The sequence below is a fragment of the Geotrypetes seraphini genome, chromosome 13, assembly GCF_902459505.1.
Source record: "Geotrypetes seraphini chromosome 13, aGeoSer1.1, whole genome shotgun sequence".
NCBI classification, from domain to species: Eukaryota; Metazoa; Chordata; class Amphibia; order Gymnophiona; family Dermophiidae; genus Geotrypetes; species Geotrypetes seraphini.
In genome coordinates, this window is record NC_047096.1 from 79,127,163 (window position 1) to 79,142,696 (window position 15,534).

The window sequence follows — 15,534 nt, forward strand, 5'->3', positions numbered from 1 at the left end:
AAGCTCCTTCAGGGGAGCGAGTGGGTGTGCCCACTGCAATCACACAAGAACCCTGCCAAAATCTGCAGTGCACCCTTCCAGGCTCTGTGACAGCTCCCCAGCTTGCTTTATCACTGATTTATGGTAAATTAGCTGGTGTTGCTACGGCACAGAAAAAGGAGTGGTGGATGGTGGAGACACTGAGCAACGAGATGCCGAAAGTGAACAAATCAGTCAGCCTCTGCTATCAGGGGAAAAACAGTGACAAAGGAAAGATGGGAACCAGTAACCTTAGCTTCATGCTTGTGTATGTTCAAAACAAGCTACCCCTTACCCCTGTCGCAAATGAAAACAACTAAACAAAAAAAAAAAAACCTCACAAGCTATGAATGGTAAGGAGATTCCTTTCAATTTCCCTGAAGGTACTGGAACCCCTGAATCCCTTGTTGTGCACTCCATCTAGAGAGCAGGGCTGAAGGCCATCCTCCTACAAACGATCCTTCACAATTACAACTCACAACAGCGTAACTCCCCCTAGACCCTCTTTTTGCCCCTTGTTTGGTTCATGGAGCTGAAATGTTCTTGCTTGGGCATTTCTGGAAGTGAATGCAGACTTGAAACATAAGTCCAGGGGTGATGTTGCAGGAAGCATAAAACTAGAACACTTGGACCCAGGAACCCTGTCCCCCCGAGCACTTTCTTCCTATTTGGAGGGAGTCCTGGTACCTGATCCTTATCTGCTCCTCATGAACCCTAAACACAGGATTGGGCACTTAGGCCTGGATTCTCTCAACGGTGCCAGATATGCAGGCTTCAGTAGGCACCCAGGTCAGTAAAAAATGCTGTTTAACTGAGTTTCAAGGCGCAGTGCCTAAAAACCTCATTAGGTGCTTTCGACCACCTAATGCCACTGTAGGCATAACTAACACCAGAAGTGCCATTAGGTGACCTAAAGTGCCTATGGAAATGCGATTTACATCAAAGGAAGGCACCAGAAATGTAGGCCTGGAAAATCCTGGCCTACATTTCCGGCGCCTACCTTAACGATTCTGTAACCGTTGCCGTTGCATGATTGACACATGTTCAGTGGCTGCTATTAAGGCAGCCACCAACCACGGCGCCAGTTAGAGAATCCGGCTCTTAGGGGGTAATTCAGATCATGTAAAGGTAGGCATTGGGATGATACTAGGGTTACCAGATGTCTGGATTTCCCTGGACAGCTTTTCAAAACCCGGCACTCGGTCCTGGTTTTGAAAAGCCTCCTCAAATTGCGTCAGGCAAGGAGGAAATCTGCGTATGTGCGGATTTCCTTCCTGCCCGACACGAGCAGGCAGCGGGGAGCAGGATTAGAGTGTTACAGGGTGGGGAAGGGTCAAACTGGGCGGGCCTGGGGGGGTCTGGATTTTCCGATTGGAAAATCTGGCAACCCTAGCTGATGCACACTAAGAGTGAATTATATAACAATAATTATATGCAGAACAGAGTGCAAGTCCAGAGATGCGCACCTAATGTTAGATATGTACACCTACAAAAGCTTAAAGACTGGTGTAAATGTTTGTGCTTAACTGATAATGTTCTATAACAGTGGGTCCAACCCTGGCCTGGAGGACCACCAGGCCAATCGGGTTTTCAGGATAGCCCTAATGAATATGCACGGAGCAGATTTGCATGTCTGTCACTTCAATTATGGTTAGCCTGAAAACCCGATTGGCCTGGTGGTCCTCCAGGGCAGGGTTGGGAACCACTGTTCTATAACCCACACAAACAAGTGCTAGGCATGACCCTGACCCATCCATTCCCCTCCCAGGTCCATGCCCCCTTGCAGTTGCACTCTATGGATTTTGCATGCAATTTTTAGAATCCAGACTAATGTGTGTAACTGCTAATTAGTGTCAGCACCAATTAAAGTCAAAACTTAGTTAATGGCAATTAGCACATAATTATTCTATAATTTATGCACACGATTTTACATGCTAAGTGTGAAATTGTGCATACAAGTTTATAGAATAAGGGGGGTTATTTTTTATTCTCCCACTTAGTGGAGCCGCAGTAACAGGCTCACACGTAGACGAGAGAGGCTTCTTGTTTGGAATTTGGCTGAATTCGATGTTCTTTCCCTGAGTTTCTGCTAAATGATAGTTCTCAATAGACTTTTGACTTTCCCTGTATAAGATCCAGCCACACCTGAGCAAAGGGGGAGATTAGGAACAAGGGAGCCCACCCTGGAGTTAATAGGAAGAAAGTTAAACCAGCACATTTCCTCCCTCTCCTCGATTGCTGCTCTCCCGTTGCAGTCAAGCAGTTCCCAGCCTTTCCTGAAACGTGTCAGGACAAAGCCTGCCCTGGGATTGGCTCTGGTGTACGACTTGATGTTTCTTGCCAACCCTGAGCTTTGCAAGAGATTGAAGGGTCAATTTTTTCATCTTCCAAGTAAGGGGGTGCTAAATGAGGAGCTCTACTCACAACAAGAAAACGACCAGTTTGAAAGCCTGTAAAAATAAATAAATTAACTCATAGGACAATGGGAATGAATTTTATGCTCAAGAAGCTACATGTAAATGTGGATACTACAGAGAGGCTTTGGGTGGAGGGGGAAGCAACAGGAATCCAAATCCCATAACCTCTATTTTTAAGCAGTTGCATCCCATTCCAACCTAATGCCTCTTAACCCCAAGAACATGGGATTTTTCACCAGTATTGCTTGCAGAACATCCAACCCCGTAATCCCCTAAAAGGGCACTAAATTACTCCTCACTGCCACTTTCAGATACTAAAACTGCTTTTCCTTAAAAAGTTTTTCTCTATAGGAGGAAGATAATTTTCCTACAGGTTTTACAAAATTCCAACTACATTTTAACACATTTATTTTTTTTTATCTACTACAGAATAAATAGAACCTACTGAGGCACTGAAAATACATAGGTATAAGGACACTAAAGAAGCCCTTCTTCATCCCCAGTTCAGAGAGGGGTGGGGAAGATGGGGTACGTTAGGATCCCAAGACCTGATCTGGAACTTCTACATCTAGGCAGCAGATGTGGACCGTGCAATAGAACGGAGCCACCGCTAAGATCCTGGCATTGTAAAGAACTGGGAATAGAGTAAGAGTTCTCAGCCCAGTTTTCAGGATGCACAGTGTCAGTCAGGTTTTCAAGATACCACCAATGAGTAAACATGAGATAGATTTGCATGCACTACTTCCACTGTAAACAAATCTATCTTGTGGATATCCTGAAAATCCGATTTGCTGGGTGTGTCCTGAAGACTGAGTTGAGAACCCATGGAATGGAGGAAGGACAGTGCTCAGTTTGGTTGGGTGCCACTGGGTGTGCTATCATCAGGATCTGGTTTGGCTTTTCCCGGAGGTTCACATACTGCTGGGCTGCTCTTGTTCTCCCCTTCAGCTACCTCCTTGGCTCCTTCATGGGTTTTCATGTGCTTGCTCAAGTGATCGCTCCTCATGAACACTCTGCTGCAAACAGGACAAGTAAACTTCTTGGTCCCTGTGTGGGTCTGAAGATGCCTCTGCAGCTCATCAGACCTCGTGAAACGCTTGCCGCAGAAGAGCCAATTGCACACAAAGGGCCTGTCACCACTGTGCCATCGCAGGTGGGCTTTCAAATGGGAGGTCTTTGCATAAGCTTTTCCACAACCTGGGATGTGACAGTTATGGAGATGCTTCTTCTTGCTTCCATCAGCACAGGGTCCAAGGCGTTCTGCCTCCATACAGTTTGGACAACGACAAGCTACTTGACCAGAGCTCCGGGGCATGGAGCGCCGAGAGCTTTTAGGCCTCGCAGAACCGTCCAATACCTGGTCAAGACCATGAGGCTCCTGAGGAGAATCAAGCTGCTTAAACCCCTCCTGGCTTATCAAATGTTGTGCAGATGGCAACATATGAGGTGGAGGCCCACACAGCTGATGCTCTGATCCATAGCTGCCAAGGGTTGGCTGAAGCCCACTTGAGTGAGCTGGTGATTGAAGACCACCTTGACTGTGCTGAAGATCCATCCAGCTAGACCCAGCATGTAAATCCCACCAGGGTGGCATTCCCCCATCCTCATTATTACTGCTAGGGTGTGAAGGTCTGAACCAGGGCTCATAGTGATGAGCCATGTCAGAAGATGGATGAAGGAGTTTTGAGAATGGACCTGCTTCCAACTGATCTTCACTTTCCAAATTGTCACAGTTCACACCTGTTGAGCTTTGAGGCTCATAGCGACTAACAGCCAAGAACTCGGATTCTGGAACTAAGGGAAGGTTTTGGAGCACTACTGGTTGGAGAGAGGAGATGTTGCTGGTATCTGGGTTGCTTTGGAGCTGGTAGGGCTGCAGAGGTTGTAGGTCCAAGCCAGAAGGAGAGGTGTGAGAAGACTCCGAATGCTGTTTCCCAAGAGAGCCACAGACAGCAGTTAGCATTGCCAAACTCCGGATTTCAAGGCAGGTCCAAGTTGTTTTATTCTATGACAGAGAGATTGAAAAACAGGAAAGAAGACATAATTAGAAGATAAAGAGCTGCTAATTAATTACCCCTAGCTTTTTTTAAATTTAAAAAAACAGTTTAAAAAACCCTCTCCCTTAATGAATTTTGAGAGATTTGCATCTGTCTCTTGTTATCCCCTTTTAAAAGGCTTTAAAAAGTTGTCAATTAAAAAAAAACACCATATGAACCATAATATCTATTGACCCTGCTTTCTTGTTAGTATAAGACGTTTGTTTTAGGGAAAACACATATAGTAGAATGGTTGGATTAACTTATGTTGGAAATTCTGACTAATAGTGCTGACTAGCAAAACTACAACAGATCTCTTTCAGAAGCCTAAGCATAATTCTCTCAGGCAAATCTCACTCTGGATTCAATTTTTTCCTTGCAGAGAATTAGTTTACCCCATATTTCATGGTTCACTGTGTTCAAATAGTCCATGCCAGGTTTTGTATCCAGGCAGTACATAATCTAGATTGATTAGATGTTTTGATGCTTGTATTAAAAAAGAAGGTTTAAATATAGTTTCTTTTAGCCTCCTAAATATACTTAAAGGCAGTCACTTTAATAAAAGGCTTTGGGGACTCCGATTATAGTAATTACAGATTGTCTGTACCGTTGCACAGTAACCAAGCGGAAGAATCAGGCCTTGTAATTGGGCCTCTGTCAGAAATCAGCTCAGACAAGGTCCCATGGAAGTTAGGGGCTGAGACAGGGGTGTAATGCTCACCAGTCTGCTGTGACCCAGAGTACAAGCAAACTCTGAGCTTCCTGAAAACCCAGGCAGAGTGCAAAAAGGCTCCGAAAACACAGACGCCACTTCCAGCCTGCAAACAATTTTTCATTGGGATCTTAATAGTTAAGCAATTAATTCACTTGAACGTTTAATGGAAAGAATGACTAGAATTAGAAGACAGAGTCTAGATGGGCTGACCCCTCCCCTTAAAGCCAATTCCTCACCTTTGTTGTTCAGCCCATAACCCTAATCATACAAGGCCATCTCAAAAACGTCACCTTCTCTGGGACGTTGTACTTTCTTTATAGACCTACATTTTATGAGAACAGTTGTATTTATGTTTAGCTTTTCTCAAATACAATTTAAGATTGTTTAAATTGTCTCTTTCAAGAGAGAATTTCTTTAAAAAAAAAAAAAAAAAAAGACCAACAACGGGATGTTTAGTCCTTCCAATTTGGTCAGTATCTAAATGATTTTTTTTGTTCCTAATGGGGGTGGGCCACTGAATGGTAATCTCCCCCTATGATCCTGTAACGTATGAACTCTCTCTAGCTCATCCACAAGGCTGTGAAGAGACTGTCTTCACCTCATAGCTCAGACCTTAGACATGATCTCAAGACACAAACAGGCCGAGAAGCCCCTCACTGCATCACCACCTGGGTCCTGTTGATTACACAAATTGAGCTCAGTTTCATGAGAGATTTGATTTAAAGGGAGGTTTAATCCTCCCACTTTGGCCAAAGAGTTTCATATCTTGAATGGGAGTGGGTGATAGGGCAATAATCTCCCCATTCCGCCTCTCCCGTACTGTGCAAATTCTCAGTTAGCAGAGTGAATCATCCTCAGGGTCATTATTTCATACTTGATTTTAGTCAAGAATCCACCAACAGGCCAGGCTCAGGGCCCTGAACTCAGCAGTCCTTTCAGCATTGGCTCACAGGCTCCACTTTATTCTCCGTGACCTGGCAGTTGCTTCAATTTAATTGAAATTAGAACTGGGTCATTTGCAGTTCCAGGACAATTTTCCTCTATTTTGCAGCTCTACCCAGCTTACTTTAGCATATTTACTCTAAGGATGGTCAAACACCAGGTGTCACCATTGTGCAATAACAATGACCCCATCCAGGTCTGTAAAATGCTCACTCTGCAGTCAGCATCCTTAGCCCAAGTCTAGATAACACATAGTAGGTCCAGTTGTGATTCTTTCTAGTATGACAGTGTTTAACTTCACTGCTCTTTTAATAGATCCAGATAAAAGACCTGATTTACAAAAAGATTTTCCTACTCTCTATCTATAGCAGGGTAGGCAACCACAGTCTTTGAGGGTCCACAAGCTTATTTGCATGGTTGGATCAGGGAATGAGGGATCGTGTAGAAAACCAGGCAGTGAGCCATTTTCTGCATCGGGTCAGCAAATGTGATCGTCGCTAAAGCTGTTAAAACAGGTTTAGCGACGATCGCTGGCTTCAGTGCATCTGGGCCTCAGTCGGGTTTTCAAGATTTCCACAATGAATATGCATGAAATTGGTTTGCATGTACTTCTTCCATTTTATGCAAATAGATCTCATACATATTTACTGTGGAAATCTTGAAAACCCAACTGGGTTGTGGCCCTTGAGGATCATGGTTGGCCACTCCTGATCTATAGGAAAAAAAAGCTTAGTGAATCAAGTTATAACTCTGCCTAATGTACCAAAGATCCTCAGCAGAAACAGGATAAAAGACCCTCTTTAGCAGTCAAAATAGTGTGGAACTGGGTGAACTGCTCATATGCTTTTATGGAAGATAAATTAAATTAGGAAAGCCACCAAACCAAGGTTTCCAAAAAGCGTCCTTCCTGTGTGGAGCAGAACAGTATAAACAGTAAAATTCTATAACAAACCTGTCTCTCACCCACTGTCTGTTATTTGTAGTGTGTGGATCAATTTTAATCAGCTGGAAGGGTGTGGCTAAGGAACTCTATGTCCAGTAGAGGAGATGGTTGATAGAGATACAGCCTCACCTACCATTTCTGCAAAATCTGGGTCAGGTCTGGTGAACTTGTTTCCCCAAATGGAGGAGTAGGGAATAACTGAATGGTGATTGGCTTCTTTCTAACTGGAACTAAATGGGGATTATACATCAGGCTTCACCTCAGAGGTTGCTGTACACAGATGTTTTCAAGAACAGCTGAGACCCTATCTAGATGGTGCAAGGCATTATTCAACTGTAATTAGAATGGCAAAGAAACAGATACAGAAAATACTGAGATAGACAAAAGAAGTGGTTACAGTTAAAAGGTTATGATCAGCATCTAAAACTTATTCTTAGCAGGGTCTGAAGAAAACAGAGAGCATGAGAGCACCAGGGTGCTAGCTGTGTCCAAGAGCCCTATGAGCAGCTGGCAGGCTTTCTGTTCACTTCACTGGATTTACAGAACAAGAGATTATATATATCAGGGGTGTGCAAGGATTTGGACCTTTTCATCCTGGACTCGGTTTAGAATAACCTCACTCTTGTCAGATGTAGGCCATTTTCAACTATGTGAAATCCTAGGGTATCAGTCCTCTTGCCCAAATTTGACTTGTTTCAGTCCAAGAGCCCCCAGGCAGACAGATGGATGGATTTCACCAGCACATAGCACTTTTTTTTAAAAATCTTGAAGTTGAAAACCACTATAAACATAGGGCTCCTTTTACTAAGCTGTGTTAGCGTTTTTAGTGCCCGCAGCATTTTAGCGCACACTAAACCCGCGGCTACGCAGCTAGAACTAATGCCGGCTGGCTAAGGTTAAGGTCTAGCGCGCAGGGAAATTTAGCGCATGCTATTCCGTGCGTTAAAGCCCTAATGTGGCTTAGTAAAAGGAGCCCATAATTTATCCTTACATAATACAAATAAAAACAAATAAAACAAAATATTAAAAAAAAAATTTGCCAGGACTACTGCCAATTCCCTGGTCACTTTGTTCAGATTCTCCAGTCTGGATGGGTAGGACAAATCATCCAGGCCTAATGCCCAGAGTCTGAGGTCAAACAAACATATGATTTGAACTCCAGTTTCCCGAAATTCATAGCCCATCTACAAAAAACGAAGGCCTCCTTTTACAAATCCGTGGTAGCAAGTCCCGGTATGGCAAATGTGATACAGCCCTTAGAAACTGAATGGTTGCATCGCTACCACGGCTTTGTAAAAGGGGCCCTAACTCACATGAATGGGAGGAGAGACACAACAGCCCTACCAAAAAGTAGAGACTTCAGATGCAAAAAAGGAAATGGAGAAACATGAAGGGCAGGGAATGATGGGCAGATCTAGGGTAAGCAGGGTCCAGCAACAATATTACTCATTCTAATCACAATCAAATTCCAAGAGCCCTTCCTAGAAGTGACTTATGATTCCCTTCCCCCACTAACCCCAAACTCACAGATCTATTTCCTTTAATCTCAATAACTTTCTCCTAGTTTATATTGTCTTATTGATCCATTTTACACCGGTTTTGGAACACATTATGCTACGAATGTTAATGCTGGGCATCTGTTGTTTTATTTTATTTGGATGGGTGGGGGGGGGGGAGATTCCAGGCCCTTTTTTTCCCCATTCTGTTTTATTTTGCTTTTTGAACACATTATTTGTAACAACAGCAAAAAATGAAAAAGAAGACAGAAAAATGAATTTTGTTACCTTTTTAAATTTTGAAACGAACCAAGATTATGTTGCATTTTTCACAGCCCTAAATTGTATCTGGAAAACAGAACCCTGCACTGTGATACGGAATTTACTCTTTTCCCTTCATCCCCAATCCAAAGACTTGAATGTTACACCACACATCCCCCTCCCATCCTAAAGAGGGGTTCTAAGTCCCAATTATAAACTGAAGAGGGAGCTTTCGGCTTTCTCTGCTTTCAAGTGTAACATTTCTCAATTAACTTACTGTCTGTTTTTTAGCACTAGTATGTAACTTGAAAAGAGATTTAGTTAATGAACTCCTAACATTTGAGTCTACTTTGCCCCTCACCAGGTCCAACCCAAAAGAAAACTGAGCAGACTAACCCACTGTAGTCGAGGTGACTCATGCTTCACCAGCCTTGGGTTCAAAACAGCCTGCATAGGGTTCTTCTTAGGGAGAAGACTCAATAATCCCATCTCACTGTTTCCCCACTCACTTCAGTTTAAGAAGATTTTTCAAAACCATGGTGCCCATCGTTACTTCACTCTTTAATGTATTGATTTGGCCATGTTGTTTTTTCTGTGGACTAACATCACTTTTTATATTCAATTTTGTTTTTTATTTGTTACGTTATATTTATGTGCAGTCAAGTAGAAAAACCCAGCAAACTGCCCCACTTGTGTATGGATACAATATAGACAATTAAATCCTGCTCCCAGGATATGAGGAAATCATTCCCTGAATCTGGCTTTCCTAATTCTTACTATCCACAAAATAGGGACGGCTGAAAAGTTCTCAGCCCAACCAAGAAGAGAATGATGCGGAGCCATGAAATTTACACGTTATTCCATACTTTTGTTGACACTTCATTTCAATGATATGAAATGAAACGAAAAGTATGGAATAACGTGTAAGTTTCATGACTCTGCCTCTACATCACTGGTCTCAAACTCGCAGCCCTGGGGCCACATGCGGCCCGCCAGGTACTATTTTGAGGCCCTCGGTACTTTATCATAATCACAAAAGTAAAATAAAACAGTTTCTTGATCATGTCTCTTTAGCTATAAATTACAATATTATTATTAAGACTTAGCCAAAAGAAAGATTTATAAACTATAAAGATTTTACCTTATGGCAAAAATTGTCATTTCTTTAATAAGACATTAACTATTATTTCTGAGGCCCTCCAAGTACCTACAAATCCAAAATGTGGCCCTACAAAGGGTTTGAGTTTGAGACCACTGCTCTACATCATTTTCTTCTTGATTGGACCGAGAACTTTTCAGGCCCCTGGTATGTACAAGAAGGTAAGTGGAGCCGCAGATTTTTAACTAAATCAAATCAACAACATTCTAACTTAGAGTTATAAACAAAACGTTGCACATATAAGTTATAAGTAAAAATGGAAAGAAGACATCTCAGCAGCTCAAAATAATATGATTGGCATAAAAAGCTTCCATTTTAACAAATTCTTAACCATAAATATAACCACAAACAAGATTTTTTTATTTATTAGAATTTACCACCTTTTGGAATAAATTCACCCAAGGCATAAAGCAAGGATTTCTGAATTTATCCGTGGAAACCCTTTTCCCAAGAAAGTAACACCTCACTTTACTGGGGTAGATGCATGGCATTAGGTTATGTCTGCTTCCATGGAAACGAAAGAAAGGATAGTCTAGGACTGATGCAGGAAAAGAAGATGGCTCTCTAGCCTAAAATTTCCAAACTTTGAAATTAGCTGAGCACAAGTTTTACATTGAAAAGATTTTCACTGCTGGATGCTTACATCTTATAACCACAGATGGCGAGAGCAGACCCCTATCCCACCTGACCAACTTGGTGGAACTAAAGCAAAATAAATTGTCCAGGTGGGGTCAACCTTAAGGGAATAGAAGTCCTGTTTTCTTTCTCAGCTTCTGGTAGCTTACTCCCATGTTCCCACGAACATTACATAGGGACAACAGAGGTCCCTTAGGGAAACTTGTATCATCCAAACTGTATGTAAAATATGAAAGAAACCCTTAACTGGCTACTTATATCTTCAAGGATCCATGTGGTACTGTCACTTACCTATTTCAAGACTTCTAATTGAAAACAATGCAAGATGACCCTACTCCAGAGATAAGACAGTAGAAAGCATGAGCTATTTCAGTTTTTGCAACAGACCAGATGTTTTTATTTGTTCAGAATTCTCTACCGTTCTCCCCAGGGAGCTCAGAACTGTTTTTACATGAATTTCCTTGTCCGTCCTAGTGGGCTCAACCTGAGGTAATGGGGGTGGGGGGGGGGGGTGTTAAGTGACTTGCCCAGGGTCAGAAGGAGCAGCGTGGGAGGCTGTAGCTTTAGTTTAAGATGAGTTTTACATGTTCTGCTTTATTTATTGTTCTTGGTTTGATGGGATAAATATTAAAGTTGCAGTGATAAATTAAAAATATGAAATATTTTTTTTTTATTCTAATTGTTGATGTTATGTATCAAATGGACAAATACTGGTTGCTTGCCAATAGAACATTTAAACACAGCACTGACTGCTGGAGCTATTTCTTTAGTTTATTAAAATAGCAAATGTTGAAAACGTTCAAACATCCCCTGTAATAGAAACCTGATTTCAGAGGAAGCGTCACTCTTAGTTCGATCCCTTCTTGCACTATCCTGGGCTGGGCTAGCAGGTGGACAGAGGGGACAGACAGCAGAGCCCCACGGGGAGGTCACTTAACTGCACAACTGAAAGGACAGAACATTTCTGTGAAAATATCTACTAATCCATAAGCGTTTTTACTGTAACTGTTCCACAAAAACTCGATTTATGTCCATCATTTTTTTTTTTGGCTTAGTCTTATTTTTACAATTTAGGAATAAATCGTGGGCATCTTTTACCATAGTCAAACTCAACTTTTTTTTTTTTTTTAAATCTCTTCTTCATGCATACTTTGTGTATATAACAGAGGGATGGGTGATTGGCGCTTAGATATCATCCCAGAAGTGCCCAGATTTGGAAAGGTGAGAGCGACTCAGCTAGAGTTCCCCAAACCTGTCCAGTCTGGTTATTAGGATAGTCACAATGAATATGCATGAGATAAATCAGCACATCCTGAAAATTAGATCTGTGCGCTAAAAGCAGGATCTTTCCACGGGAATTTAGCAGAAATGCGAATACCAGAGGGAAGAAATCTTCATTTATTTTGCAGCCAATTTCCCCCCTGCTTAAAAAGCAGGCAAAGAAGGGACTTCCCGTCTTAGGGTCCTTCCGAGCAAGTTCCATCAATCGGGGGAGGTCAAAGTTTCACGTGGCCCTCGTGGAATCTGCCCGCGAATGCCTGGAAGATGGTTTTTCGCAAATTGGGCAACCAAGAAAGTAGCCGTCCGGATCAGTCCCAGCCCAGCCCGATGGAGGTCGGGAGGAAACGCGACTGACTTCAGGTCTCTTGAAATCGGCCGGGGGGGGCGTCCGGATCAGTCCCAGCCCAGCCCGATGGAGGTCGGGAGGAAACGCCACTGACTTCAGGGCTCTTGGGGGGGGGGGGCGGTCAAAGCTTTTCACTCTCTGTTTAGAAGCCGCCCTCCCCAGTAATTGCTCGGGGCAGAATACAACATGATCAAATACAGAAAGCGACCTTAAAAGAGAAAACTTTCCGTAAATTTCGAAGACTTTCTCCAAGTACAGATCACAGAAAGGCTGACCTTTTGCATCTTCCTGACATACACGTTAAGAACAGAAGCCCTGTTTCTCCTGTGGATTAGTGGCACCGGCACAGCTCTTGGTGTGTGGGACTTGGGGGGGGGGGGCAAAACCCATCCCTGCCTCCCGGATTGCAATGCACAGTGCCTCTGGCTTCCCCAGCTCCCACCCTTTCCTGCCATTAAACCCTTTCTCCCATCTTACCTGGCTGGATCCGAAGTGCAGAGAAGCTCCGGCAAGGAAATCCGTGGATCCCAGGATAATCCCGAATCTCCGCTTGAATACTCAGTCCCAGCCCCACTGCCTTCAGTCTCCCTCCTTCACTCCTTTTTCCCCCCATCCCAGCTCCTCCCACTTACCTGCGGCTGGCCATTAACCCTTCCAGTGCCAGCCAAGGACAGGAGAGAGGCAAAGCAGCCTTGGATGCCAGGAAAAATTAAGAAACTGGACGAAAGAGGTGGAGGTGGTTGAGAGGAGGCAACACTCTAGCCCAGAGATAGGCTGAATACAGAACTGGTGGCCAACTGGGCTACCAGTGGCTTGCAAGGCTGAATACAGAACTAGTGGCCAACTGGGCTACCAGTGGCTTGCAAGTTTGGAATTAGGAGTTCAGCTAGTGAGTCCCTGCTGAGATCTAGGAATAGATGGGAGTTTCAGGGAATATACCGTGGGAGGAAAGGTAGGTTTCATAAAAGAAATATATGAAAATAAAGGAGTGCCAGCTCTCAAAAAGCTGGCCTGGACATGTATTAAATTAGTCTAAAATAAGGGCTCGGTTTAGTTTAATTTACTGAATATGTAAACTGTTCTGGTGTGCCACAGAAAGGCGTATATCAAGAATCTAATAATAATAACCAAAAAAAATCCCGGTTTCCCTGAATGTAAGTGGTCTAGCACAGCTGCCACACCTTCTGGGGGGAAAACCGTAGAAAAGAAAATCCCCTATTTTAGGTAGTAAATCGAAAGCCAGATCTGGGAGGGAGAGATTTTTTTTAGAGTCCATCCAGACACTCTGGATCTTCCATAACTCACTTAAGCCTTTCACTTTCCTAGGGTCACACCAGAAAAATATCTAAAGGAGCCAGAAATGATGTTCAATAACTACTTTTAAGAGCTCAAAGAATAATTTTGAGACATTGAAAAATATTTGAAGTCAATATCTTTTTTAAATGGTCTAATTTGAACCATTATTAGCAAACACGGATGATTACAGTGAAAAGTGGAGATTAGCGTGGGATCCCAGGCCTGTTGTGTAATCTGAGGGGGGGGGGATTATTGTTTTTTTCTTGTGTGGTATTTCTACTGTTTGTGATTGATTGTTGAGAGGATATACTGTATATGTAACTATAATTTGTTTGCTCCAAGTTTCTCCCTAAAGTTTTAGTACACCCCCCCCAAAAAATTCTTCTTTTTCATAATCTCCTGTCCTAATTTTAAAAATTAGTGACTAAATACAGAAAGAATGTAAATAAACACAGTGACTGTTTAGCAATGAAGTTACAGATTCCCTTTAGGATAATGCAGTGTAATTGCTGTGCTGATCCACTTGAAAGTATTGAAAAAAAGGTTAGTAAACCAAAAAAAAAAAAAAAAGTTATATATATAAGGTGATATCTTTACATTGGACTAAATACATTATTTGATTAGGTTTGGCAAACTAAAGTCACATTCCACAGGTCAGAACAGAATCATCCTGAAAATGTATTAAGATAGTCCAATAAAAATTAGGGCTGCATTTTCATTACAATTTTAATTGAAAATTTTAATTGCAATTAATAGCCATTTTTTTTACACTGCAGCTCCTTGTATCTCTGGGCAAGTCATTTAACTCTCCATTCCCATAGTCACAAGGAGTTGCAATGGGGGGAAAGAAATAGCATACCTTTAATTGCGCAATGTATCACAATTATACATTTTAATCAAAATGAAGTCCTAAAAAAATTAAAGAACAAAAACCATACCATACAATTTCTTATACCCTGCAAATTTCAGCAAGGATTCATTGCAGTTTACAATAAGATTCCTAGACATACTTTGTAGTTACAGTAGAGGACCAAAACTATAAATGAATGAGGATCTGGTGAATTACAGAGAGAAAAGATATGTCTTTAACAATTATCTGAACCGATAGTAAGAAGAGGGTTGTTGTAAACATAATGGCAGGCTATTCCAAACCTTGGTTCCTTAATATTCGAAGGTAGACTTGAATAACTTTTTTTCTGGTGAACTTGTTGAGGTGAAGGAAAGGTCAGCTTGAACTAGAGAAGGAGCTTGTGACCTTAACATGAGATACTAGTCCTTTAGAGTTCTCTCCATATAGCCTTGTAGACCACACAAGTAAAAAGTAATGAAAACATAAGAAATAGAAAATACAAATGGAAAAATTACAAATTAAAGTCCTCTGTACTGCGGCCCAGGGCGCTAAATACTCTGATGCCGTTCCGATGCTCATAGAAATTCTATTGCAGCTTAGTAAAAAAGAAAAAAAAAAAGGTTGGGGGGCAGGAAAGAATCTAAAAAGGCAGGCAGAGTAGCTATAAACAGCCTTATGGTTTTCACAGCCTACTTTAGAAAAGCAAGTCTAATAAAAAAATAATTACCCCAATGTATTATTATTATTTGTTGTGGCTTTCATTGATTTTATTTTTGGCTACTGGATTTTTCCTTAAATATAAACAAGTTTGCTAAACATCTGCCTCAACAGCTTCTATATCTGCTTTTTAATGATTAGTTCTGGCACCCTGGGACCTCCTACTTTGCACTGGCCCGTGTCTCTGTGATTCTTTAAAAAGCCCCTTTATGCCATATCCCACTGCCAAGGACATGAAAGCAAAGGTCTCAACTTTCTACCGCACCAGCCTTCAGAGATGAGGGAAGGCAAGCTTGTCCACAGATATTTAAATTGCCAGATGATAAGGATGAAAAACAAAACTTTCTTTGGTTCCTATTCGTCATTGGTTTATTAGGGCCCCTTTTGCAAAGCCATGGTAGCGAGTCCCACACAGTAAATG

General features: G+C 42.1%; 1 protein-coding gene across 3 annotated transcripts; it reads right to left on the minus strand.

Annotated features, from left to right (window-relative positions):
• Window positions 1-1,756: 1,756 nt before the first annotated feature.
• Window positions 1,757-12,902, minus strand: SP6 (Sp6 transcription factor). Of its 3 annotated transcripts, none has more exons than XM_033918815.1 (2): window positions 12,883-12,902; window positions 1,757-4,440 (listed from the first exon to the last, which is right to left on the minus strand). In XM_033918815.1, exon 2 carries the CDS (start codon window positions 4,396-4,398, stop codon window positions 3,283-3,285), a length of 1,116 nt encoding a protein of 371 aa, XP_033774706.1. In that variant the 5' UTR covers window positions 4,399-4,440; window positions 12,883-12,902; the 3' UTR covers window positions 1,757-3,282. The 3 variants fall into 3 exon arrangements, with proteins under 3 accessions (XP_033774706.1, XP_033774705.1, XP_033774707.1); XM_033918814.1 differs by lacking the exon at window positions 12,883-12,902 and adding an exon at window positions 12,728-12,824; XM_033918816.1 differs by lacking the exon at window positions 12,883-12,902 and adding an exon at window positions 12,002-12,051.
• Between the last annotated feature and the right edge of the window lie 2,632 nt (window positions 12,903-15,534).